Here is a 25,681-nt window from a genome sequence, read left to right as displayed (position 1 = left end):
CTGTGTATGAGTGACAGATTTTATATTCCAGTTTGTTTAGTTGCATTCATTACCTCGCAGTGAAAACAACTGCAGCAAAGGCAGACTGTTAATGATAACCGTTTAGTGTAACTCATTACACACTTTTTAAAATCTGTCCCAATAAATGAAGTACTTAGCAAAATCAAAGAAAACAAAATATCATCCTCCATAAATGCTGCCATCTTACTTATGAACAAAATTGAGGAGGGGGGGAAACTTAAGAGAAAAAAGACATATAAAAGTCTTTTGTTTGCTCCATTTAATGTGGATCATACAGTATCAAGAAGCCTTTGGGAAACACTGGTGTTTTTGGGTGTGTACTCATATAAAGAGCTGACTATGAACCATATAACGGCTCCCAAAGTGACAAACTTATCTACTAATTGGTCTCAGCTCTGACAGTGAGGTATTTATCCAGAGAGCAGGAGCAAAACTAGCCTTATGTCTCTTCAAAAGTGTATAATTATCTGGGACTGATGAAGAAGAGGCTAAACTGAAAATAACGTTACTGGGAAAGTAAACTAAATGGGCAGAGAAAGAAGGCATGGACAAAACTTGAAAACCGGAAATAAATAATAAGAAGATTACATGAGGCTTATCTTGGATCATGAGTTTATAATGTGCCAGTCTCCAGTTCAGCCAAAAAAACAAAAAAAACAACAGGCTTTAATATTATTCCATATTTAATAAAGAACATAAAAATAAACAAAAGACAGCTAATCTGTCTAATATCCTCAAAGTTAAATCAAACTGGGGAAATTTCAAATCTCAAAGTCTCAAAAATGGAGGTTCAAACAATATTATTGCAAAATGCAATATATACATATATGTATGTATACATGTATGTATTTGGTTAATTAGCAACCAAGGCTTAATGTCTATTTGGTACAATTTTAGTACTTGGAAAAGAGAGCTTTTCATCTAGTATATATCTGGCATTTGGAACAGTTCTGTTCTAAATATTATTTATTATTTAATATGTATTTAATGGTAAATGATGTGGGGTGATTAGCTAACTCTGATATATGCACAAAGTATACAGGTATTGTGGTAGTGTGCTGAAATATCATCATGAAACATTATGCCTTTGGACCACTTTTCTATGGGTAATCGTCATAATGTGAAGATTTTATGTATGTGTGTTCCTTATTTCCTCCTAGATGAGAAGACCGATCTTGAGGAAACTTTGTATAAAGAAAATAAAATATCTAAATCACATATAAAAAATGTTTTATACAAGCTCTACAATCATATTTATACATTTGACAGGTCAGCTGAGTAGAGAATGGAATTTCAGATAAGAATCTTGTGCCATAATATAAGCATGCACATATTTGCATGTTCTCTAGCCCTGTGAAGACCATGCACTCGCTCAGGGTAGTCAACTTGATGATAATGACAGTGAGGAAGAGTGGAACCCACAGTTTTAAGGTGCAGTTAGGAGGTAATGTGTGTGGGTAAGCACCAACATCTGTATTGGTATATGTGTGTTAGGAACATAGATAGGACTACAGAGGGGCTCATGAGGTACCAGGATTCAATGGTACTCCAAAAGTCAGAAATGTGATGTCCACCTCACATTTACAAGCAACTGCTTCCTGAAGTTCCACACATAACGGTTATTAATGCCACACACACACACAAACACACACAGGTGTAAAATGCAGTGTTCATACACCTTTTTCAGAGTCAAACTCAAGCATTTTTAAGCACTTTAAGGTCCATTTCAAGCTTTTCCAGCACATTACCAAAAAAAGTATGCATGTTTCACTTCACATCACCTCAGTAAGACCATGTGAAAGTTAAAACAAATCATATGAGGTTGACTGAAACACTTTTGTTCCCCTTTTGCTAAAACATAGAAAAACACACCACACAAAATACTGCAAAACAAAAAGGCTGCCTTATATGTAGATAGTGTCGAAACTCAAAACGCACATCTCACTTAAAATTTAAGACGTGTAAATGTGAACAAATCCACTTGTTAGAGATATTAATCTCCTGCTGAAAAAAAACAACCCCACAAAACAAGACAACTGCACCAAAAACCACAAAATACTACACACCGCAGCCAAATTAATATCTCATCAGATATTGATGCTTCTTTCATATGTGACACAAAAAACAGGAGACAGATATTTGTTTGTTTTTTGTAGCTCATTCATTCAAAATTAACTGTAAGATGTTTAACTACATTGCTGCTGTGTTATTGTTGAAGTCCTAAATTATCACCTTTAAAGTGTTTGTGCTAATAACATCATGTACAGTAAGACAGGCATGGAGAACAGCACTGACTGGGAGAGGCTTTGAACAGATGACATACTCAGTTCAATTCAACATATAAGACTTTACGAATGCACAAGCATCTATCAAAAACCTATTTATTTAATCTATCATTTGTGAGGTTATTATGTACAATTATAATGTAATGTTCAGCTGCCTTAAATAAACAGGCAGCCTTAAAGTATGAAATATTCATTTGTCTACTGTCTCAGTGGCTGATAGTGCCCCACAGGCCTCAATGTGAGCTTGTAGCCATTATAATGTTGAAGTTGTTTAACGATTAACAGATTTTGAATGAAAGCAAGGGAACTTCGGTAGCACAAAAAAAGTGTCTATTCTTTGTGCACATATGGATCAGTCATATTACCATTGTTTCCCACTAAGGTGTTGCCAAAGGCACCTAGTTAATGCTTGAAAAAGCTGCAGCAATACACAAAAATATAATCAATATTCTATTTACTTGGTGACAACGCCGCTTTTAGCCTTCAATCAGAAAGCCTTAATTTGGCTAGTTAAGCATCGGGCTAAGGCTTAAAGCTTTCACTTAAGGAAAGTCACTCACATTACTGCTACTGCTACGTAATCTTAGTTAGGTTCACAGCATATTCCATAAATTACCATGCCATAACTAACTGTTATAACAGCGCTGCCATATTGCATCATACTGGGTGCATTTCAGTCATTTATACACATAGCTAGTTTCCTAGCTATGTGTAACGTACACACTCTCGAAATAAAATACACGAATAGAACTTAAATTTAATGTATATAATCTTCACCAAAGTGCAGATGTCTGAAACAAAATGAGACAATAGCCTTTAATATGTACATTCCCAAATTTCATACATTTTGGGGGGGAAAATTAAGAGTCTTTTTTTTGTTAAGTTTCCTGACACTATATGTTTGTGTAAATTAGGTTAAAACTCATTTATATTCACTTTCATTACGGCACATAATACTGAAAAGAACACTTGTGTGTATTTTAAGATGTTTTCTCTTTGCTCTGAAAAAAATGTTATGTAGATTTTTATTTATTGATTGATTTACTTTAAGACTCTTTGAGAACACTGATACAGCAGCTAATTTTGAGACATATATGGGTAAATGCTCTTAAATGTACTGTTTTTGGATGTTATAAGCATCTATGACTATTAAATATAAAACCGTCACTCTCAAGCTTTTGCTTCCTGACACATCACTTGATACTTTGTAATCTGTATAAACGACACGGTGTCTGGCTTTTTCAATTCCAGCCCGGATGATTACTGTAGCACAAAATACCAAATCTCCATAAACAGATGGCACATCAGTAATACATTAGCTTTACCTGACATGTTGCGTCTCAGTCTCACCTTTTCCGTGTCGATGCCTTTGGTCATTGACCAGGTGGAGACGATGTAGTCCATCACCCTCTCACTTAGACCCTTGGGAACTTGGTAGAGTTTCAGGAAATCCCTGACATTGTTGAGCATCTCATGGTAGCGATTGGTGTTGGCATACATCTGCTGGAAAATCGTGGTCACATTTCCAAAGATGGTGGCATAGAGCAGAGCTAGAAAGCAAGTAGGAGAAGAAATATGAAATGTATAAAGCGCTCATTTCAAAAACATTTGATGAAAACAATTATTTTGACTTGAACTAAATTAGAGATGGCACGATACCACTTTTTTATGTCCGATACCGATACCGATATCATAAATTTGGATATCTGCCGATACCGATATGAATCCGATATAGTGTTTTTTAATCAACAAAACTGTTTTTTAAAATATCTTGCTGCATTTTGCAAGTCTGCAAGTTCATACTCAAGTTTAAAACAACAACTACACTAAAGCTATTCTGTTATACCTGTATACAAAAAAAATATTTCATAGTTCAGCAATACTGATCAATCTAATAAACTTAGACCTACACCATCCTCCCTATTCTGGTATTTTAAAGAGTACTTAGCGTAAATATTAAGCAACCTAACTAATAGGGTTCCAACTCCCAGCAACAACAAAAATAAATAAATAAAAAATAGGGAACCACCCCTCACGCGCCACCTCATGATGCTTAATCGACGTAATCAACCTTAATTTGATGAAGTGTGAAAAAAAATGCACAGAAATCAATTATTTTTCAAGAAATATTAAATAGATTCAACATCTTTCTTCAACAAAATTGCAGACTGCACAGATGGTACCTTCCCAAAGTAAAAAGTACTATAGCTTACTAGGGTATATATTAGACTTAATAGTCACTATATACAGTAATTGACTTCTATTCATTTTACATCAAATTAAAACTTTGGGTGTCAGATAATTATTTATTAAAAGCTCGGCATTTTAAATGAGAATAAGAAAGAAAAGTATGTCTTTGTGCCCCCTTTTCCCTGTTCATGCCCTATCGGCCCCCCTGGCTAAACTTTGCTAGATCCGCCCCTGCACAGTTACCAGCGTCAGCTACGTAGAAAAAGATCCTGGTGTAGAAAGTAATATTAAATAAATTCTAACAACAGCTTATCAAGCTTAAACGTGCTGCTGTTGTTCAGCCGCTGGTTTCCTCTTTCTGGTGCAAAGTGGGCCAAAAACAAACAAGAGAGACGGACTCGTGACAGAAAAGCCGATCAGCTGATCATTTAAGCAGTTTCACGATTGAAGTAGCAGCCCGAGAGCGAGAGGCAGTCGCTTGTTAAGCTTAACTCAGGAATGCTTTACAAACATTCAGAGATGGACTTACACACTTGCTTTACTTCTCTCGGGGATAACTTTGTCGGAGATGAAATGCCGGGTTGCTAGCGAAGCTCCACATGCTATCCAGACCACCGACAGGTCCGGCATGCCACAGCTGCTCTATCACGTGATGCATACTGCTCCGACTGCTAACGTTCTGAGGTGAGTTACGGCGTGTTGCAAGTTTTGTGAGGTGCTTTCGTGATATTTAATGGATCGGATTACATTTTTTATTTTTCTCCGATATCCGATCCAGTAATTTAGGTCAGTATCGGACCGATACCGATACGTAATATCGGATCGGTCCATCTCTAAACTAAATATCTGCTTACTGCAACACACCGAGCCAAAAATCTAATGTTTTAAAAAGAAATGGAGCCTGCTTTGTTTTAATTTCTAACCATAAATGTACACCTTGCAAGAAGCCAATAGTGAAAAGCACTACATAAATACTAATTTGGTTTATGTGCCCAATGAGTTACACCAATCCACCACAACATTTAAAGCAACTGGTCCTTCTAGATAAAAGAGTCTTGGCTTGGCAGACCTTCCAAACAAATCGTACTTGTACAGTCATGAACATTAGCACGTATTACACTAACTGAAGCATGGAGTTTGAGATGAAGATCCTGAGTCTTTTGCAATTTCTCTGAGCATGGCACAGTCTGACCTTCAGTGAATTTGCTGGAAAGATTGAGGCATTGGGTTTATACCATCCCATCCATCCATTCGCTTCCGCTTATCCTTTTCAGGGTCGCGGGGGGCGCTGGAGCCTATCCCAGCTGTCATAGGGCGAAAGGCGGGGTACAACCTGGACAGGTTGCCAGTCTGTCGCAGGGCTAACACACAGGGACAGACAACCATTCACACTCACATTCACACCTAGTGGCAATTTGGATTATCCAATTAACCTATCCCCACAAGCTGCATATCTTTGGACAGTGGGAGGAAGCCGGAGTACCCGGAGAGAACCCACGCAAACACGGGGAGAACATGCAAACTCCACACAGAAAGACCCCGGCCTGATGGTGGAATTGAACTCAGGACCTTCTTACTGTGCGGCAACAGTGCTAACCACCGTGCCACCGTGCTGCACCGTTTATACCAATACTCCTGAATACTCCAGACTAGCAAAGCACCAAATCTCTGCTTTTATAGAGGTGATCCCAATAGCTGATGATCATTTAATTGGGTGCATTTGATTAGCAGAACATGGCTTCTACTTACCCTCTGACTTTCTATGGAAGAAGAGAGGGTATATTTAGTTTGTTACACTGCATAGAGTCCCAGGAAAACTTTCTTTTTCACATGACTGTAGGTACAGCTTTTGGTAACAAGACCCTTCTGCCAAGGGTCCGATGCGATGGACAAATGGAAAAACTTCAACAGGAAAAGTCCTGTTGTCTAAGATGAAAAAGGCAAAGATGACTTAGAGTGGCTGAAAACCAAAGAGGTTTGTGTTTGGCTTTGGTTTGTGTTAGGTATTATACTGAATAACAGCTTAAGAATTTAGATGTCTAGACAGTGTTTAGTTAGAAATCGCGACAGTGTAGAAGCTTCAAGGTGAAGGGACACCAAGTCCTATGATAAGGTCGGTCATCCAGACCCTGTGAGATAAAAACAGTATCCAGTCTCAGCCAGAATTACTCTCACGGTCATTAGAAGAACAAGTTATCAGGGAAGAGATGTGAGGAAGGGGAACCTTCCGCCTTCTAGGTGCAGGTCGCCAGGGCAGAGAGACAGAGCGCTGAGAAGCTGGGACTAGCCAAAGCGCCAAAGAAGGGAGAGTTAAATTTAAACTCTAACTTCTCCCCACCTGTTTTAAGCAATCTGATACATGCACATTTTCCATATAAAACTCTGTGTAATGCTAAGATAGGTACTCTCATGGCTGCAGTTACTGTTTAGATGAACGATGTAGATAAACGAACGCGTTCATAGTGTCAGCACGCCAAATATCTTTAGGTAAGATAATCACCCCACGCTGTTCTCTGATGCATTGATCGCAGGGTGAATGTTAGACAGAATGCACTTAAGCACAGGAAAAAGTTCTTGGGTGGGTAGATGAAAGGAGGCGTGTTGTATAAAGCACGTTGAATGCCATGGTAGAGCAGAAAACTGCTACATAAGAACCAGTCCAGTTACCAAATATCTTCAGATGAGTATACACTTGTAGGAGAGAGCTGCATGACTTGAAAGACTTCAAAAACAACATTAACTTGGCATTATTTGAAGCAGATGGGTAATCACCAAAAACTGACTTTTTATTAGCCAAATACAAACAGATGTTTGTGACAGTGGCTTAGAGGGATGCAGGTTTGAGTAATCATCTAAAGCCACTTACAAAAGTCAGACAAACTTAGAGATCAGTGTTAGATGTATATTATATAATGTCTCCTGGTGATCAAGAGTGTTTCTCACCTTTGAAATTTAAAGCCATCATGCGTCACTGCTCAGCCTCCTCACTATCCTGCTTGTACTTTACTGTTTCCATAGAGACCTCACTCAAAATAGTTTTTTGCCTCCTCCCAGACAATACAAGTGACAAAGGAAAGAAAAAAGAAACAATAATTTGGAAGACTTCTGAAAAATCTTGTGGTTTGCAGGAGATGGAGGGAATCTGACGACATGATGTGTGAGAATGCAAGGCTGGGGCAGAATGAATGTACAGTACAAAGGGGTAGTTTGTAAAGAAGGATCAAAGAGGCAAATGTTGGATTTTCTTGCAGCAACTGTGCATTCAAGATAAACTCTCTATATGGATGCTGTATGAGGTAGTGTAAAAATAGTAAATTAAAAAAACAAAGAAAGTGAACCAGAAACATGACAAAAACAAAGTGTGTATGTGTGCTTTCTTTTCCTCGGACAGTTTATCTCACAGAAGCAAGTCTACAGAGACACAAAAAGAAAAGAGTGTGTCTGAAAGAGAGACAAAACAAAGAATAAAAGCAGGACATTCACACACATAAAGGTGTTGCATGTCAGTGGTGAGATAAGTCCTTCAAAGTCTGCTGCCTCCCAGCCTACAAAACCTTTCCAGGACCCCGTCAGCAATTCAGGAAGAATTCCAACAGCACATCTGGCCTGGAACTTAAGGTTCAGACTCACAGCTCTCTGCCCCCCAAACCCAAGATTTCTAATTGGCTGACTTGATAACCCATAGGGAGGTAAGTGTCACCTCAGAACACAGAAAGGCAATGGTTTGAAGGTTAATTCAACCTTGGGATATCAATTTCTAGCCAATTTTATTTTATCTAAAGTAGTGACATGTGGATGTGTGGATGGGTATGAAGAGAAGCTGCAGAAGAAATCTGTGTCACCACAGTAAGTAACCACAGTACAAAAACTATTTGGGATGAAAAGCTAATTAGTAGCATTCATCAGGTGTAAATGAGGTCTGGCTATCAGCACTTTGGAATACTGGTTGTCAAGGAAGCTCGAGACAAATAACAGGGCTCAAATTAAAACAGACTGCCAAAGAATTGAGCCTCCAAAGGTACAAAAGCAAGATATTCAGGAGTCTTTAAGATAAGCACTTGAACTTATAGTGTTAACAAAACAGTTTAAATATGTTGAGTTTACAATTTCGGTACTTTCTCCTTTGCATTTCTATAACAGTCAAAGTCTGTGTTGACTTAAGCACATTTCCATAGCTTATACAACCTGCCATGGCTTGAGTTTGGCCTGTGGAAATCAACCTTTTGAAGCTCACCACAATTGAGTCAGTCAAAGAAAGTCAAGAACTGGAATCATGCTGTTAAATAATATTTGCACCATATTTATAAACTAGTGTATAAAAATCTTGACACAAAGTTTTAAGAGTTCTGTCGATGAATCATTTCCCTGAAAACTTGGCTGACTCCATCTATTTTGCCAAAATTTCCTTGCAGCAACTCAAAATAGCACTCATTAGTTTGCATACATGAGAACTCCAAATGAGATGATAAATGGTAAACTGAAGGATCTCCACCAGATCTGAACCAGAGCATCACAGAGCTCGTGGACAGTCTGAGATACAACCTGGTGACGTTGAACGGAGCAAAACATATCCCAGAGGTGTTCCAGGACAGGATGAAATCCTTGGACCCAAGGTTTCATCCATATAACTAACAGCAGTCAGGGTCCTATTGCACAGCCTGTTGAAGTCTGTGTTTCCCTCCATGGCTACGTCCCACCAGACCATCAATGACCTACCACCAAACCGCAGCATAGCATTCTCCACGGCTTCTCCAGACCATTTCCCATCTGTCACATGTGCTCAGGGTGAACGTACTCTCATCCGTGAAGAGCACAGATGGTGGACAAGGAGTGGACCTGCCATTTCTGGTATTCCACAGCAAATGCCAATCGGGCTCCACAGTGCTGGACCGTGCATGGTTCCACTAGAGGATGTCAGGCCACCCTCATGAAGTCTGTTTCAGTTGTTCTGAGACATTCCTACAGTAGCCTGCTGAAGTTCATTTTTTAGGGCAGTGGCAATGCTCATTCTGTTCCACAAAGGAGCAGGTACCATCCCTGCAGGTGAGTTAAGGGCCTCCTGCAGCAGATGGCCGCCCTGCCTGAGCCTGGTTTTGTTGAAGGTTTCTTCCTGTTAAAAGGGAGTTTTTCCTTCCCACTGTCACCATACGATTGTTGGGTTTTTGTCTGTATGTGTCATCGTAGGGTCTACCTTACAATATAAAACACCCTGAGGCAACTGTTGTTGTGATTTGGCGCTATATAAATAATTGAACTGAATTAATTCCTGGAATCTCCACACTCCACACTCTTGGAACTGTGCTGGGAGACACAACAAGCCTTTTGGAAAGGGCACGCATTGATGTGCCAACCTGGAGAATTGGAGTATCTATGCAACCATTGTAGAGTCTAGGTATCTCCTAATGCTACCAGTAGTGACAATGACCCTAGCCAAATGGAACCTAGTGAAAAACCAGGAGCGTAAAAATGTCAGTGGCCTCCACCTGTAAAACCATTCCTGTTTTAGGGTTTGTCTCATTGTTGCTCCTCTAGTGCACTTATTGTTTATTTCATTAACAGAAAGTAGCTGATACTGATTAACAACCCCTTCCTCTACTTATCTGATTAAAGTGTACCTGCAGTTTTTTTGCACAGTATATGTATTTTGGAGAAAATATATTCATACAGAAGTATCTGATCTCAGTAGGAGAGTAAATAAATAAATACAGAAGTAACCAACAAAGCCCTGGAATCACAGAAACCTGTTACTGATGGATTGCTGATTATGCATCGTTCTGTATCAGCTTCCAGAAACACTTTTCTGGTCTCACGTGAATTTAGACAGTTAATCCATGTAGTCAGGCTACGGTTGAAGCTGTCATCTCAATACTGCATTTAAAATCTGACCTGTCCCCTATGGCTCTATTTATTTAAATCTGTCTGTGTTTTCCCATCTGGTGGATACAGAAACAGGGGTGGCGAGTTTTGGGGGTGATAGAAAGTAGTAGATTTGCTAATATTTAATAAATGCCGAAGCACCGAGAAGACAAGATGCTGTCAATAGTGAGGCTCTGATCAGCTGGTAGGAATCTTTTCAGGAAGTTTGTTTCTAAAATCACTGTGACACAAAGAAGAAAACTGGACTTAAACAATCCCCTGCACTGATGTCATATCAGCAGCAGTATTTTATAATAGCATACTCTGAACCCCATCAGGCAAACAGTGTGGACAGATCTGTCAGTTCAGCTTGTCTTGCTAAATTTACTCAAATAGCTTTTGCCTTTAGTAAAAGTATATTACTTCCTGTTTTGTTTTCTACTGAATAGCCTCTAATCATTACCTGTTGCTTTTGTGAAACAAAGGATATCAACATCACCTCTCACTTGATAAGATTTTTCTTAAAAAAAACTTGTCTTTTGTCATGACTTTTTTATCATTAAAGTGAATCATTCAAATGAGACAACGTTGGATATGTAGATATTTCCATATGAGTATTAAAATTACAAATGTACAAAGAAACATAAAAAGCCCCCCATTTACATTACTTTTTTCAGCAATCCAACCTCTGTGTTCATATATTTTCTATTTCTATTTTTTAAGTAATCTGCCAGAGGAGTTTAGGATGATTTGTCAGACTGAATGAGTGTGAGGGACAAAAATCTGTCAGTCTGTGTTAACGCCTACAGCCCAGACACACAGAAAAAACCCTGTGATAAGGTGGCCTGCACACAAACAGAAGTACCCACACAAATGCAAGGATATACTGTAGAAGCATAAAAGACACACACACAATCAAAGTGTATGATTATTTATAAGTTTAACTTCATAAATAAACAGTGAATTCCAAGTTAACTGTTTGAGGGTAAGATATTACTTTCTATATTAAATTACTACTACATTATTCCTGTATATTTACTTTAAAAACCAAGTCAAGCCAGAGTCAAAACCTGATGTACTCCTAGTGTCGGTTCCTGAGTGGGATAAACGGGGAAGTACAATCTGGCCAAATCAAACATATGGATCATAAAAAATGAGATTTCCGTATTGGATCTATATGGGCCCAGGTTAAAAACAGCAACCTGATGAAGTTGGCCAACAGGGTGCTGATGGAAACTGTGCTACTGTTGGTCAAAAACAATGGAAGAAGATAGGGGGAAGATATATTAGCAGGTAGTGAGAGAGAAGGAAAGACAGGAGTTTCCAGGTGAGCGTAAGGACTTGGTGATTGGAGTAAACTTTAGTGGGTTTGTAGGTTAAGGGAACAATGATGATGAGGAGTTTATGGGTAGGTATGTTGCTAAGAAAGAAATGCAGGAGGTAAGAGAGAAGTGTACACAAGTGGACTATATCTTATGCCGAAGGTGCAATCTTAAAGAAATAGGAGACTGCAAGGTGGTGCAAGCTGCAAGCTGACGGGTTGGATCATGTCAAGTATCGGGTCAATATCTGGAGTGACCAGGATGGGAAAAATTAGAAATGAGTATGAGTAGAGAGACAACTCTCACATTGAGCAATTTGGATCCAAAGTTAGAAGGTTGAGACAGTTTGGACATGTGCAGAAGAGGGATTATACATATACTGGACAAAGGATGTCGAAGATAAGCTGCCAGGAAGTAGGAAAAGAGAAAGACCACAGAGAAGATTCATGGAAGTACTGAAGGAGGACGTGCAGAGAGTTATTGTAACACAAGAATGCTAGGGATAGGGTTAGACAGAGGCAAATCATTTGATAAGGCACCCCCTAAAGGGAGCAGCCAAAATAGACAGAAGGCCTTTAGAAAAAAAGGTTCATTGTTTTTTTTAAATTAAAAAAATTAAATTCAGATTTTTATTTGTTTAAAGTGTAAATATAAATTAACAAGCACATACAACTTTCAGTCAATATAATCAAATAATTTACTGTCTCAAAAATTTTTGCTGTCTTAAAGATGAAAGATGAGAAGACTGCTGCTTCTTTTGTACGTGCATTTTCAGTTAGGATGTAGTCCATGCAATGGTAGTCAAACAGTCAAATAAATTAACATGCAATCAGTGAGAAGAGTGCTTTAATATATGAGGAATAAATATATTATAGTTATAAAAGCTTTTACAGTGAAAAGCTGATACTACCCATAAATTCCAGTATTGAAAATATTGACACACACACAGACCTGACAACCTACAGTATGTGACCCAAATAGGCAAAGTGGAAATGAGCTCCCATCTGCCAGAGTCCTTTATTTTTAAATGATTTGTGGTCATTTTCACAAAGAAAATGAGATAAATTGCCTTTTTAGTTTCAGATATATCTGTAATCAATTTTGACAATGCTGCAGCATCGCTATTGCTTCACAGACCCATGGGGGAAAATGAATAGCAAGTTTTTACTACAAGCTAACAGCTTGTTATTTCTGATTTTATTGAATCGTGAGTTAGAGTCTTTGTTGATGTCGAACAGAGCTCTCACTGGAATTAATTATGATGAGTAATATTAGACAAACCTGCAGCTGGAATTCATGTGTCAAATAAATAATTACATGATGGCAGGGGAAAAAATCTAGAAGAACGCATACTGGCTAGCTGCCATGTTTATTTAAGTAACAGCAAAAATACACAGGAAAAAGTGTTTTCGTTTACTGACTGATCACAGAAAATCTCTACATTGATGTGTGTGTGTTGTCAGATGATGGATTTAACAGAAGCTCAGCTGTTGGATTCAAGTTGCAAATACATACCGAAAGAAAATTCAGTGGGGACGATGGTTCAAGAGTAACACCACCGCATAAATGTGTTTTAACGAGCACCAACTGTGCATCTAGATCTTTCTGGGTAAGTAAAATATTCTGGCTGATTGTCTCCAAATAAATCCTGACTAGAATGTATTGTTTACTTCTCATTAGGACAACCTAATAGACTATTTACTGCTGTGCAAACATTTTAATGGGTTTTGTAGTGAGTGAGTCGGGCGGCTGGTGGGAGGGTTGATGTGTGACAAATGTCTGTCTTCACCTTAGACCTAAACCCCCAAAGTGATTACACTCGAGAAATCCAGGAGAAAAACAGAAAAACAGAAAAACATGTCCTTGTTTCAGAGAAAATCTAACCTCCTGAACATAAGGGCAAATTCAAAGAAAATGAAGACTTACATCCTGTAGAAATAACATCTTCATTAGAAATAACTTGGAATTCTTTTTTTTTAGTTATGGAGCTAAAGTAAGCAGTACTGGAGCACTTAGCTAAGTTCTACTCAGGTAAGAAAAATGACCTCCTTACAGCTCAAATTAACCTGTTCGCAGGTAGTGTCTTGCTGTTTAAGCTTATTAAGGCCCATTGTGCTTACTCTTAACTCTACATCTTTAACTGTGATCACTACTAGAGTAGCTTTCCATTACTCATCCAACTAATACTTGTTTATCTTATATAGTATTGGGTCCTGGTGCAGCACCTCTTCCTGTAATGCTACAGTCACACAGGGACAGTAGTTGGAGACAACAACACGACCAAAATTACAGTGACCATGTGTGCAATGAACTTGTAATCTTGTTGCCTTTAAATGGTTTCTTTAAAAGACCCAGACCATGACTGCAAACACTCGCACTCAGCTGCAACCTTCAAAGTAACTTCAGTGTGTGAAGATCGCAATAAGAGGAAGCAAACTGATCAGTCTATCGGTTTGAAATTAAATGTGCTCAAGGTAGCAATTACATGCAATCTGTTTGTGATAATGTCGCAGTTATGGCAGTAAAAGAAAGTAACACAGATGCTGGATAAATGTTGCTGTGTAATAAATGGTTTTGGGTTGTTTTTTTACAGAAGATCACAGTTTAAGTTTCCAGAAACTGAAATTTTAAATTACATCTCACTCTGCAAAAGATATCCTGGTGAAAACCTGATAATGACACATATGAAGTTCAGAGATGAATCACCACATTTAGTTCTTTAATCACACCCATAAATCATGATTAAATGAATAACCTGGGGTCAGCCGAATGCTCAGCAGGGTTACTTTACTGAGCGATGGTACGGTACTCGTTACATATCAAAACATACAATCACTATCAGGAAAAAAAGAAATATTATTATATTTTATATTTGTATTTCCCCAACACTTTCATTGAACCTAGCTTGTTAAAAATTCCTCTCCTGAGGGTTTAAACTAAAATGTTTCCAGTGTCTTTTTTTTCCGGATTGCTTCATAGGTTTGTGTAGTAACCTATGAAACTATAATACTAAGTGATGTATAATGTAAAACATTTTTAGGAACAGCGGCAAAAATACAATTGCGTGTACTTCCTTTAAAAGAGCAGACACCGTGGAAATCCCTCTGAACAAGAACATATTCTAAATACAAACAATGTGCATCAGTGAACTCTTGCCTTGTTTTTACTGTTACTGCGCTAATGTTTTTCATCTGGTGTTGTGAAGCTGAGAAGAGTGTTGTGGTTTCGCTAATGGGACCAAATTAAAACACAGCACAAACAAGCCAACTCTGAGGTTTCACTGCTGAAGGTAACAAGGCCATCAGGGGCTGAGCGGTGCTCCCTGTGGACCGGGGCAGGAATAATGAAGTCATGGAGGAGCACTCACATCGAACCACAAGCGCCTGGTAAACAATGAAATGGTTTTTATCAGGAGGAACAAGTGGGGCTGTGGAGAGCTTAAAATTAAAGTCGACTGTAGGATAACGTCAGGAAAGCAATGCTGTCATATGACGCGGCAGGTCAGAATGTCATCTTCTGATATGGGCAGATGATTGTCCATGTTGTGTTTAGGTTCTGTTTGAATATGATAAGGTAGGTTGAATGTAGGACTTCAAGTAAGGACTGACTGCATTTTTTGTTTTGCAAATTATGCCTAAAGTACAGGTTTTAAAAAACAAAACAGGTATGGGGAAGAAGGTTAACAAAACCATCAGGTCACCACTCTGTCACAGGGTTTATAAATACTCTACAGCTTTGAAACTACTATTATGAATTTAGGAGAGTTTTAGAGTCTTAATTTTATATAATGTCTTACATAACATATCTGCAAAGATGTGTTTATTGATCCATTCGAATGACTTATACATGCCTACTGGTTTGATATTTGCATTTATTATGTTGTAAAGCCTTCTTAACACCTGGATAGACCTCTGACCCCCTTATCTTTTGCACAGGTGTGATTTCCTTTTTTTTCTTTGAATTTTTGATCGTTCATTCTTTTCATTTCTATTTCTCTTAAAATTTTGAATGTACTTTCAACATGAATTTCATGTTTACGCATTACACAAGGTTCACGAGGTACTAGGTTTTGGACCAGCAGCTTTGAATTAAGAAGGCATGTCGACTGAGAGTATATGAAAAGCGAATTTGTCACGGTGTCAGTGAGATCTTTAAGTTTTCAGTGGTGACTTCCAATCTCTCACTGTTAGGGTATGACAAGAAATCTCAAAGTTCAGTGCACCGGTCTTGTATAAACTGTTCACTACTGTCAAGACTTGATACTTTTTGATTAGTCCTTGACGGTTCATTAGGAGACCCCAGACTGGCCTCTACGGAGTGCTGGCATCAGATGACACCTCCAGCAGACATTGATTGACCTCCCAGCTCCTGGTTTCGTCTCACTTTGGCAGTCAGTTTTTGCAGCTCAGGGAGGTTCCGAGGTCACACTCACTGCAGTTAGTGGACTTTGTCAGGGGACCTCACATCTGAGGGCAATACACACAGTCTCTGTTCCACAAAGAGGTTTTTTTTAGTGCTGTGACTCGTATCAGCAGGTGAGACAAGTACAGAGCAACTGTGATAGCTCACGTGCTCTGGGACTCGTGGTAATCACAGCTTGGCCCCCGTTTTCCCCACTGTCAGCAATTATATTTGAGAAGGACTCATCTATCATGGCTGGCACCTGCTTGATTCAATTATCTCCCCACTATCCATATGACTGCAGGCTTCACACTTATGTCTCTGGCATAAATTAGAAGAGCAGAAATTAAAAAATTATAATAAAAATAGGACTGATTGCTGCCTTTAGAGGCTTTTCACTGTGGAAATGATCTAGAGATTGAGTTCTTAAACGAATGAGCGTGAAAGAGCTGTGAGGACGATTACAACTGGTGATAATTATGGAAATGGGGAGTGAATCACCACGAAACCAAACCCCTGGATGATTTGCACAGCACACATAAAGAATATGAAACCTATATTAATTATTTATGGCCAAGCTCTGGTGTAATATTGTGAAATTCATTGCTAGTAAGCATTTTTCCCCCTAACGCCTTACTACCAAAATCCTGGAACTCGGCACACTTTCAAACCTGTGCCGATGAATGTGCTTCAATATTTAAATTTTCCCTCAGGCTACCTCTCACACATACCTCCATGTAAGGGCACTCACACAAACAAGCAGTGTCACTCATATACAGAAATCTAACAAAAGACGTCACTGGTTATTCCCATTTATCCAAACCCTGCAATGTTACTGGAGACATTGTAACAATTCTTATCTGGTGTCATGTTCTAGCACAAGTATGACTCATATTATCATCATATGCCATTGAAAGCCCTCATATTTTCCTCATATTTTCCATGAAGCCAGTGGGTTGGCTAATCACACTCTAAATCACTCAAATCCCTGAAAAGATTACCTGAAACAACATCATTTTCTGCACTGCAGTTTTGGAATTACTTGTGTGAAAATGCCTTATTGTCAGTTCTGTCTGCTAGCAAAAAACTAACAAATATCTGAAATCTGATGTGTGGGATGCATTAATAATAGGCTAAGTTTTAATGAACATCCAAACCAGAAAACTGACACTTTCAGGAGACAAAATGTGGAAGAGGGAAACCACTCCATTACCTAGAAAGATGGAAATGACGGGCTCTTGTGAACTCCTAGATGTGAAGCCAGCACTGTCACTGATACACAGGCAAAGAAAACATTAAACAAAGACACAGTTTGGGGATTTTAAAACATGTAATCAACATACAACAAATGTGCAGACTTTCAGCTTTAATTTAGGGCTTTCCAAAACACTCTAATGATTTAGGAATTACAGCCATTTAAACAAATCCCTACATTTTCAAAAGCACAAAATTAATTGGGCAAACTAATATAATTTCAAAATGCAACCCTAGCTCAAAAAAGTTTAGACTTTGTGTATAAAATGTAAATAAAAATACAATGTCATGGTTTGCTAATCTCATTAAGTCAATGTATTCACAATATAACGTTAAAACAAACATGTCTAAAATGTCAAAATATATTTTAGGGTCATTTGAATTTGATGGCAGCAACACGTCTATAAAGACAAGGCTGCCACCAATGTTCACTAATGTGTAGCATTCCACTTGTTTTCACCGCAGTCCGTAAACATCTGGGAACGGAGGTTCTCCTACCAGCTGTGGAGTTTTAGGAGAAGAATGTTGTCCTGTTCTTGTCTCATATAAATGTCATGGTCCTGTTCCAGTTTTTGAAGTTTGTTTTAGACTTATCTTATTTATCTTGTATCTCATTGTACATCTGTATAGTGACAATAAAGGCATTCTATTCTATTCACGTCTCTCTCTGTTCTTTGTTATGTTTTCTCTCATGGTGTGTGAGCTTCTGTCAGTATGTTTACTTGTTAGATCATTCCTGCCTTTTAATGTTATTATTTTGTTTATGCCATCTTTTTGTCAGCTAATAAAGCTGTGATTTTTTTTTTACCTCTGCCTGCCAAGTCCTGAGTACTGGGTCCACCTTCTGACTGCTGACTGTATTGCATTGTATGTTTGGTTGCATGACGCAAAAATTTGTTTCAATTGGTGGATTGGATTGCAGGGAGACCATTTCGGTACTCAGACTGATTTCTTATACAGGTAGAGTTAACACAGTTGTAGCTATTAATATTAGAAAGTTGTTACATCTTTAAGTTACTGCAACCTGCACAACTATATTGGCGTCATCAACTCATGTTACCATTTTTCCAGCTCCAGCAAAAGAAGATGACCTTACAGATTTTTCCCACCTACAAAGATCTGACTGGCTTGGCCTTTCAAACTGCAATAAAAGTTGACAATGTGGGCAGTGATTCAGAAAGCTGGAACCAAGCTAATTTAATCCACCCTGCTCTGGTGTTATTTTTTTCTTTACATATGATACTAATTTAAAAGAACCACAGACATTATACACACAGCATTCACAAGATTATCCACGTATTGTCACTTAAGTAAAGAGATGTGGTTACTGATACAATGGCCAGTGTTGGAGACTAAGACTAGGAGTTGCAGTATACCCTAACAGCATATGCTCTCTTTTCTCAGGTTGGTAAGCAAAGCAAGGCAGGTCAGGGTGGATCAGGAATGGGTTTGCCCTTCTGTCTACTGCTGAATTTCTAAATAACAAACTTTCCTGACAGTCGGTCTGAGGAGGCTGATCAGCCGTCTATCTTGTACATCCATCCACCCGATAGCTGATATATTTTATCTCATCTGACAGTAACAGCATTTGAAAGGTGAAAGAGTAACAGCAGCATGTAATCTGTGAGCACCAGGTGTAAGTTAATTTCCTGTCGTGGTCCGATCAGCATGTCAGGGCCTGAGAGAGTAGCTGGCTGGGATCATTAAGAGCCGTGTCAGTCAATCCTTGCAGGAAATTGGTTTTTGGGGAAACAAAGGAAGCTCACATGTTATGTCAAGCTAGCAGTAGGAAGACTTGCATAAACATAAGGTTTTAGCAAAGGATCTTCTTCAGGTGGAAGGCTCAATGTATTTAAGGCAGGCTTAACTTCACTGGTTTAAATTCATCTTTGATGAAACTGAGATCTACCATGAAAACTGATGAATGTTTTCTGTGGGTAAAATGTGAAATTAAAGCAACAAAACTGAACTGATCCAAGTTCTTTTCAGTCACTCCAGGTTTGTCACGTTTTGCAGTCTGTGGTTGTCCAGCAATCCTCCTGTCGATAACGTAAAAAATGTACAAATTCATGCTGACATCACCCACTGGTTTCTGGACTCTACATATTGCAGGCTCAGCATCTGAGTTTTAGCCAAGGCCATGTTGCCGTTTTTGGAGCCAGACACGATCACATTTGACATCTGCTGCGTTTGAAAAGTCTTTAGGTGAGTTTTTGATTTTCTTTTTTCTTTTATTTTCCTTACACACTTGGACTCAGAAGATTTTGTCAATGTGTTTCAAGTGCCCACATGAACAGAACTAGTGTTAGTTAAGGGACTTCTAGTAAAAACAATAGAAGTTCTGTGTGATCGTAATCCCATGCAAACTTGTCGTGTGTAATTATTTATGAAAAAAAATTGTATTTTGGAAAACACAAAGGTCCTTTCATTATGCTGGAATATGTGAATAGGCATCTTGGAAAATTCAGTCTTTTTCTCTGTTTGCAGTTTCATGTGATCTCTATATCTTTGCCGTATCTCTTTTGGAAACATGAGTGTCACGGAGGTTACATTGACAATTATGAATAAATATTTGGACAGCACTGTCACTACATGATATGAAAACCTAGTCACAAAATGAGCAAGATGAGATAGATAAGAGGCAGAGCAGCATTTAGCATAAATGTTTTGCTGTTTTTTTCAGTAGACTTAATGGTTAGCTAGTAGCCACAGATGTGAGAAAATCTGAATAAACTTTTCCCATGCACAAGCCTCCCCCAGGAACACCAAGCTTTTGTGAGTGCGGCTTAAAATGTTGAAGGAAATTCCCCCTTTTTTTCTCAGATTATAGCTTTATCATAGCCTGTATTGTACAATATTTACTTTTTTCTGTGCCAGGTGTTACTTGTCAGCAACTATGACAAATTTTGTTTCCGAAACAATGGACTCCTTTGCATTGTTATGCTTGTAACAATTTATTACCTAGACCAAGGCTGAAAACTTTTAAATTTATGGCCCACAGATATGTGTCCTTTAGAAAACTTTAAGACGGAACAAAACCTGGCTCCCTTAGTCCCTCAGAGAGACTAAAAGTCATGTTGTCTTTAACTGCTTTTTATAAACCTGGATGTTAAAAAACTGTCCAAATTCATAGTCACACCTCTGAGGCTAAAACAACAACTAAGACGTGTCTCAGTTTCAATAGAGATGAAGGTGTAACGCTAAAACTAATCATAAACAAATAATGAGCCAACTCAATGTCACCTTAGTCCCGTCCTCTGTTACACAAACCCTCTGTGTCTCCTCCTCCTCCTTCATCTCCTTGTGGCAGCTCCATATTCAATAGTATGTCCACTGTTCCTCCTCTCCACATGTCCAAACCACCTTCACCTTGCTTTTTCCCCAAACTGCTAAACAGGAGCTGTCTCTCTGATCTATTCAATATCATTCTTCCTGGTCAACTCTACCACTTCCACCTGCACCTCCTGTCTTTTTGTTGGTGCCACCATCTCCAAACAATACATCGTAGCAGGTCTTACAACCATCTTGTAAAACTTCCCTTCCACTCATCACTTGCTGCTATCCTTCTGTCACAAATCACCCCTGACACTTGTCTCCACCCACTCCCTGCCCACTCTCCCTTCTTCACTTCACTCGTGCACTTGTCTCTACCTTCACTATCTCTGATCCTTGTATGTTCATCTTTCCATCTGCCTTCCTGTCATTCACACATTTATTCTCTCTTGCCTCTACTTACTTCAATTCCTCTTCTCTTCAGTGCAGACCTCCACCTCTTCAGGTTCTTTTCCACCTTCTCTTTACTCTGACTGTAAAATCACAATTTCATGTGCAAACATCATAGTCCATGGAGACTCCTGCCTGCTCATCTGTCAGCCTGCCCAGCACCACTGCAAACAGGAAGGAGTTAAGAGCAGATCCCTGTAATCCCAGCCCCATTTGAACCCCGCTGTACAACAACAACAACAAACCTTATTTATATAGCACATTTAAAAACCAGTGGTGTACCAAAGTGCTTAACATACAAGAGAGTAAGATGAAGTAACAGGGAGGATGATGGCTATGGCAAAGTACCAACATGGTAGCATGTTAAATGGCATTAAAAACACAGAAGCAAAAGAAATGCATATAAAAACATAAAAGAACAATATGTGTAAAGGATAAAACAGTCAAAAATGTTAAAAATGATTAAAAGTAGTTAAGAATAGATCGAAAATAAAAATAAGCATTAAACTAACAAACAGACAATCATTAACTGGTAGAAAAGACGAGGCTAAATAACTGGGTTTTTAACTGCGATTTGAAGGATTGAATGGAATCAAACTCGCAGATAGCGATGGGGAGGTTACTCCATAGATCGGGTGCAGCCAAGGCAAACGCTCAGTCACCTCTAGTCTTCAGCCGGGATCTTGGCTGTACCAAAAGTGACTGGGAAGATGATCTTAGTACTCTAGTGGGGGTGTATAATCTAAGTAGCTCAATGAGATAGCTTGGAGCTATATTGTGGAAGGTGAGCAGCAGGATTTATAATGTCTGGCTTTGCTAATAAGACACAATTGATAGAAGCAAGATTTGACAACAGCAGACACTTGTTTGTCGAATTTAAAGAGCTATCCAAAAACACACCCAGGCCACTAACAGTGTCGGTGAGGAAACTATCAAAGGAACCGAAGGCATCACGTAGCTGGCCGCGGGGGATACTACTGTCAAACACGATGATTTCAGTTTTCCTGTCATTTAGGATAAGAGAGTTACCTGCAAGCCAATTTCTGACCTCGCGCATGCACTCACGAAAACCGTGCAAAGACATAGCAGGATCATCAGTTAATTCGAAATAGATCTGTATGTCATCAGCATAACAATGATGTGCAATGTTGTACTTCTCAAAGATTGCGCCTAAGGGGAGCATATACAGTGAGAAGAGCAGGGTGCCAAGGACAGATCCTTGAGGCATGCTGCAGGAGACAGGTGCAGCAGAGGAGAAATACTGATCGAGAAAGACCTTTTACAAAGATATGATTTAAACTGATCTAGGGCGGCACCTCTAATGCCAACTGTATGTTCAAGCCTCGCTAATAGGATGTTATGATCTACCATATCAAAGGAAGAGGATAGATCTAGTAGGACCAGGACTGAAGAGCGTCCAGAGTCAGCAATCAGAAGGAGGTCATTGAGGACTCTGAGCAAGGCCGTTTCAGTACTATAACAGGGTTTGTAAGCGGACTGAAATTTATCATTAACGGCATTCGCATCCAAATACGGCTGGAGTTGTGAAAGAACGATCCTCTCCAGTATTTTGGACAGGAATGGAAGCTTAGAAATCCGCCTATAGTTCACGAGATCGTTATGATCTGTAACTCGCCTCTGTCAGTGCGCCCCAGTGTGGCTGTGGCTACAATGTAGCTGCCATCACCAGTGTGTGAATGTGTGTGTGAATGGCTGGATGACTGAATGTGTAAAGCGCTTTGGGGTCCTTAGGGACTAGTAAAGCGCTATATAAATACAGGCCATTTACAGGCCATTTAACTCCTACGACACCCCTCACCCCTGTCTCGGTGTCCTCATACATGTCCTGCACCACTTCTTCTCCACCTTTCTGCCAGTCCTACTTCTTCTTTCCTTCTGACCTCCTCTATACTTCTCTATTAGCACTCTCAAAGCAAAGATCGCATCTGTAGTGCTCTGGAGATGAAGCCATAATGCTGCTAGCACTAGCTCTCCTTTGTTTCCCTAAAAACAGAATGAACAATGGCCTTCTGCATTCACCATGATTACGACCTTTTAACAATTTTTTTTTTGTCTGGATAATATCGTGATGTTATATGCCATTATTTTTCCACAGTTGCATCAGAAGATATCTAAACAGATCTCTAGATGGAATATAGGAGTTTGTGTCTTTGGTTTGCTTGCAGCATCTCAGTGACAAGATCGCTGTTTTGGAGAGCCACTTCCCTCAAAGACCTTGGGGTGAAAACATTGCAAGGAAAGCAAGAAAATTATACTCTCACGGCCCATTTATTATTCAGTGTGCCAGGGTGCCCAGTGTTCTCCCTCTGCCATGTTTAGCATTCTGTTACGGGTAGTACCATGACTTTCCTAAGATGCTGAGGAGAGGATGCCATTGTGATGAAAGAGAATAAGACTACAAGTGTATGAGCAGTAATGCAACCTCCAGAAGGCAGAGAAAAGGATGCAGGAGAGCTGCAACCAATCACAGATGTACAGCATTGAGACAGAGAATACAATTTAAGTTAGAATGGTAACACAAAGGTACCACAACTAATGTTTGGAGCAGCTATGATATAACTCCCTCCTCACTCGCCAAGACTAACACTGACTTTTAGGCAATACAGCAGGCGCCTGTATTTGAACCCAGGAGAGCTGCTGAGTGTCCAACAACAGGAGACTGTAGGTTTAGTGGGCAGCTCCCAGGAGTAAATGTGAGGAAGTGTATGAATGTAAAGCAGCAAACTGCTGAGAACAGCAGATGAGAAAATGTGTTCTGAAAAGTTTCAGGTTTTAAAGGGAAGTTTGGTTTTACAAAGGGGGAGAAACTTAAACTTGACTCAAAGTGTCTGGCATTCCAAAACAAAACTCTGAGCTGTGAATACCAAACTTCTACAGGCAACACTTACTTGACATTAATCAATCCGCAACTAGACCCAATTCTGATAATGTGTTGTACACGACTGCTGTTCTTTAGGGGGGAAAGTACAGGGGTGTGTGAGAAACCAAGTAGTAACTAACTGCTGTCAGTGTCTGATGAAGGCAGTTATACTGGTAGTGGTATACTGGTAGTGGTATACTGGTAGTTAGAACAAGTAAAACCCTGTTGAAGTTGAAGACTGTGGTCGTGAGTTCTCAGAATCGCCTCTTTGAGCACAAGAATGACAACATCACAGAGTGCTTGATAACATCATGGAGAAGCTCACGGCTCTCCAACGGGAGATTGAGAGACCAGTGTTGGACTGTTAGAACAGCTTTGAAATTCATATGAGCCGTTCGCACTAAAGTAAAAAGCACCATCACTTCATGCGGATACCCTTTCGGCGCCAGCTGCGGTCGCAAGGCTGGAGCCGAACAACAACACCCTGATAACGACTGTGTTGAGTCTGTTCCTTCCCATTCCATGCAAGGCCACCTGGGTTGGCTGGAAGACTGTTTACTTAGCCTAGCAGGGCAAAGGACACGGTCTCAGCTGAACTATGGACACGCACACACATACATATACACTGATATGCACACACTCATCCCCCCTCCCTTTCCAAACGCGCTGGGCAGGATGGCTGCTGTGTTTGCTTCGGATTACTCCTCACCCCCCACCCGACCCTGTGGCTTGTCACGTGTTCCATAATGTTGTGCTGTGGACATTTATGTGTTTTTTGTGCAGAGGAGTTTTTTTGTTTCCCGTTCTCATGCTGTCCTCCCAGGAGCCCAGCATGAGTAGAGGTCTCTTTTTTTCCTCTTGTACTTTCCCATTGTAGTGTATATTTCAGTGTTTTTTCTGTAATGCTACCGATCTCCGACCTGTATCCCCATGTGATGTCTGTGTTGTGTGTGTAAGGTCGGGGGGGTCCTATTTCACTGCAGGGCAACCTGCACGTGGCGAATAAAGCCTTGATTGATTGATTGATTGATTGATTGATTGATTGATTGATTGATTGATTGAAGTACTGTATCAAGAGCCCCTGGCTGTAAAGCCAACTACTAATCAGAAGGTTGGTGGTTTCTGGCTGCTCCAGTCTGCATCCCAAATATACTAAAAGATACTAACCCCAAGTTGACTTTAGATGTATTGATCAGAGTGTGAATATGAGTGATAAAGAGCACTGAGGTGTAGAAAAAAGTGCTTGTGTGAATGGGTGAATGAGGCATAATTTGAGTGCTCTGAAAACCGCAACATAAGAACCTGTACAGGTATCACACAAACGGTTGTCTTGAATTAAACTGACCCAAACTGCTGTACAGTATCTGTACCAAGGGTATTATGGTTGCCTGATGAACCACTGATGACGTGTTTATTGAGTCTCTGTAAGTCTACAGGACAGCGAGTCAGCTGCTTTCAAAAAATTCTGTGTTTTTGTTATATTGCCTGGCCTGATTTCCCTTAATTTTGCCTCTTAAACATACCATTCATACATTAAAAACTAAAAAGACTAATCAAACAATAAACACTAAACTGTAAAAAGAAAATCCACTGTGGAAACTAACAGAAACTAAACTGAATTGAAATCAAACAGTCGTACAGTACAGTATCATATGAAGGGGTGGCTAATAATAAAAATGGTAGAAAAATCATGGAGGCTAAACATTTTTTTTTCAGGGTGTCCAAATCATCGTCTTAGTTTTTTACAG

The 25,681-nt window shown here is 39.4% G+C and overlaps 1 protein-coding gene across 1 annotated transcript in view; it reads right to left on the bottom strand.

Annotated features, from left to right (window-relative positions):
* Positions 1-25,681, bottom strand: part of kcnh5b (potassium voltage-gated channel, subfamily H (eag-related), member 5b) — a 191,046-nt gene that overhangs the window by 88,895 nt on the left and 76,470 nt on the right. Inside the window, exon 9 of the mRNA XM_086274700.1 lies at positions 3,657-3,856. Coding sequence (XP_086130826.1) covers positions 3,657-3,856 — 200 coding nt within the window. The remainder of the gene's footprint in view (positions 1-3,656; positions 3,857-25,681) is intronic.

The sequence above is a fragment of the Aulonocara sp. 'chitande type north' Nkhata Bay genome, linkage group LG19, assembly GCF_057382095.1.
Source record: "Aulonocara sp. 'chitande type north' Nkhata Bay isolate Kocher_YH1m ecotype deep benthic linkage group LG19, A_spYH_male_GT1.1, whole genome shotgun sequence".
NCBI lineage: Eukaryota > Metazoa > Chordata > Actinopteri > Cichliformes > Cichlidae > Aulonocara > Aulonocara sp. 'chitande type north' Nkhata Bay.
This window is presented reverse-complemented; position numbering and strand designations above follow the sequence as displayed.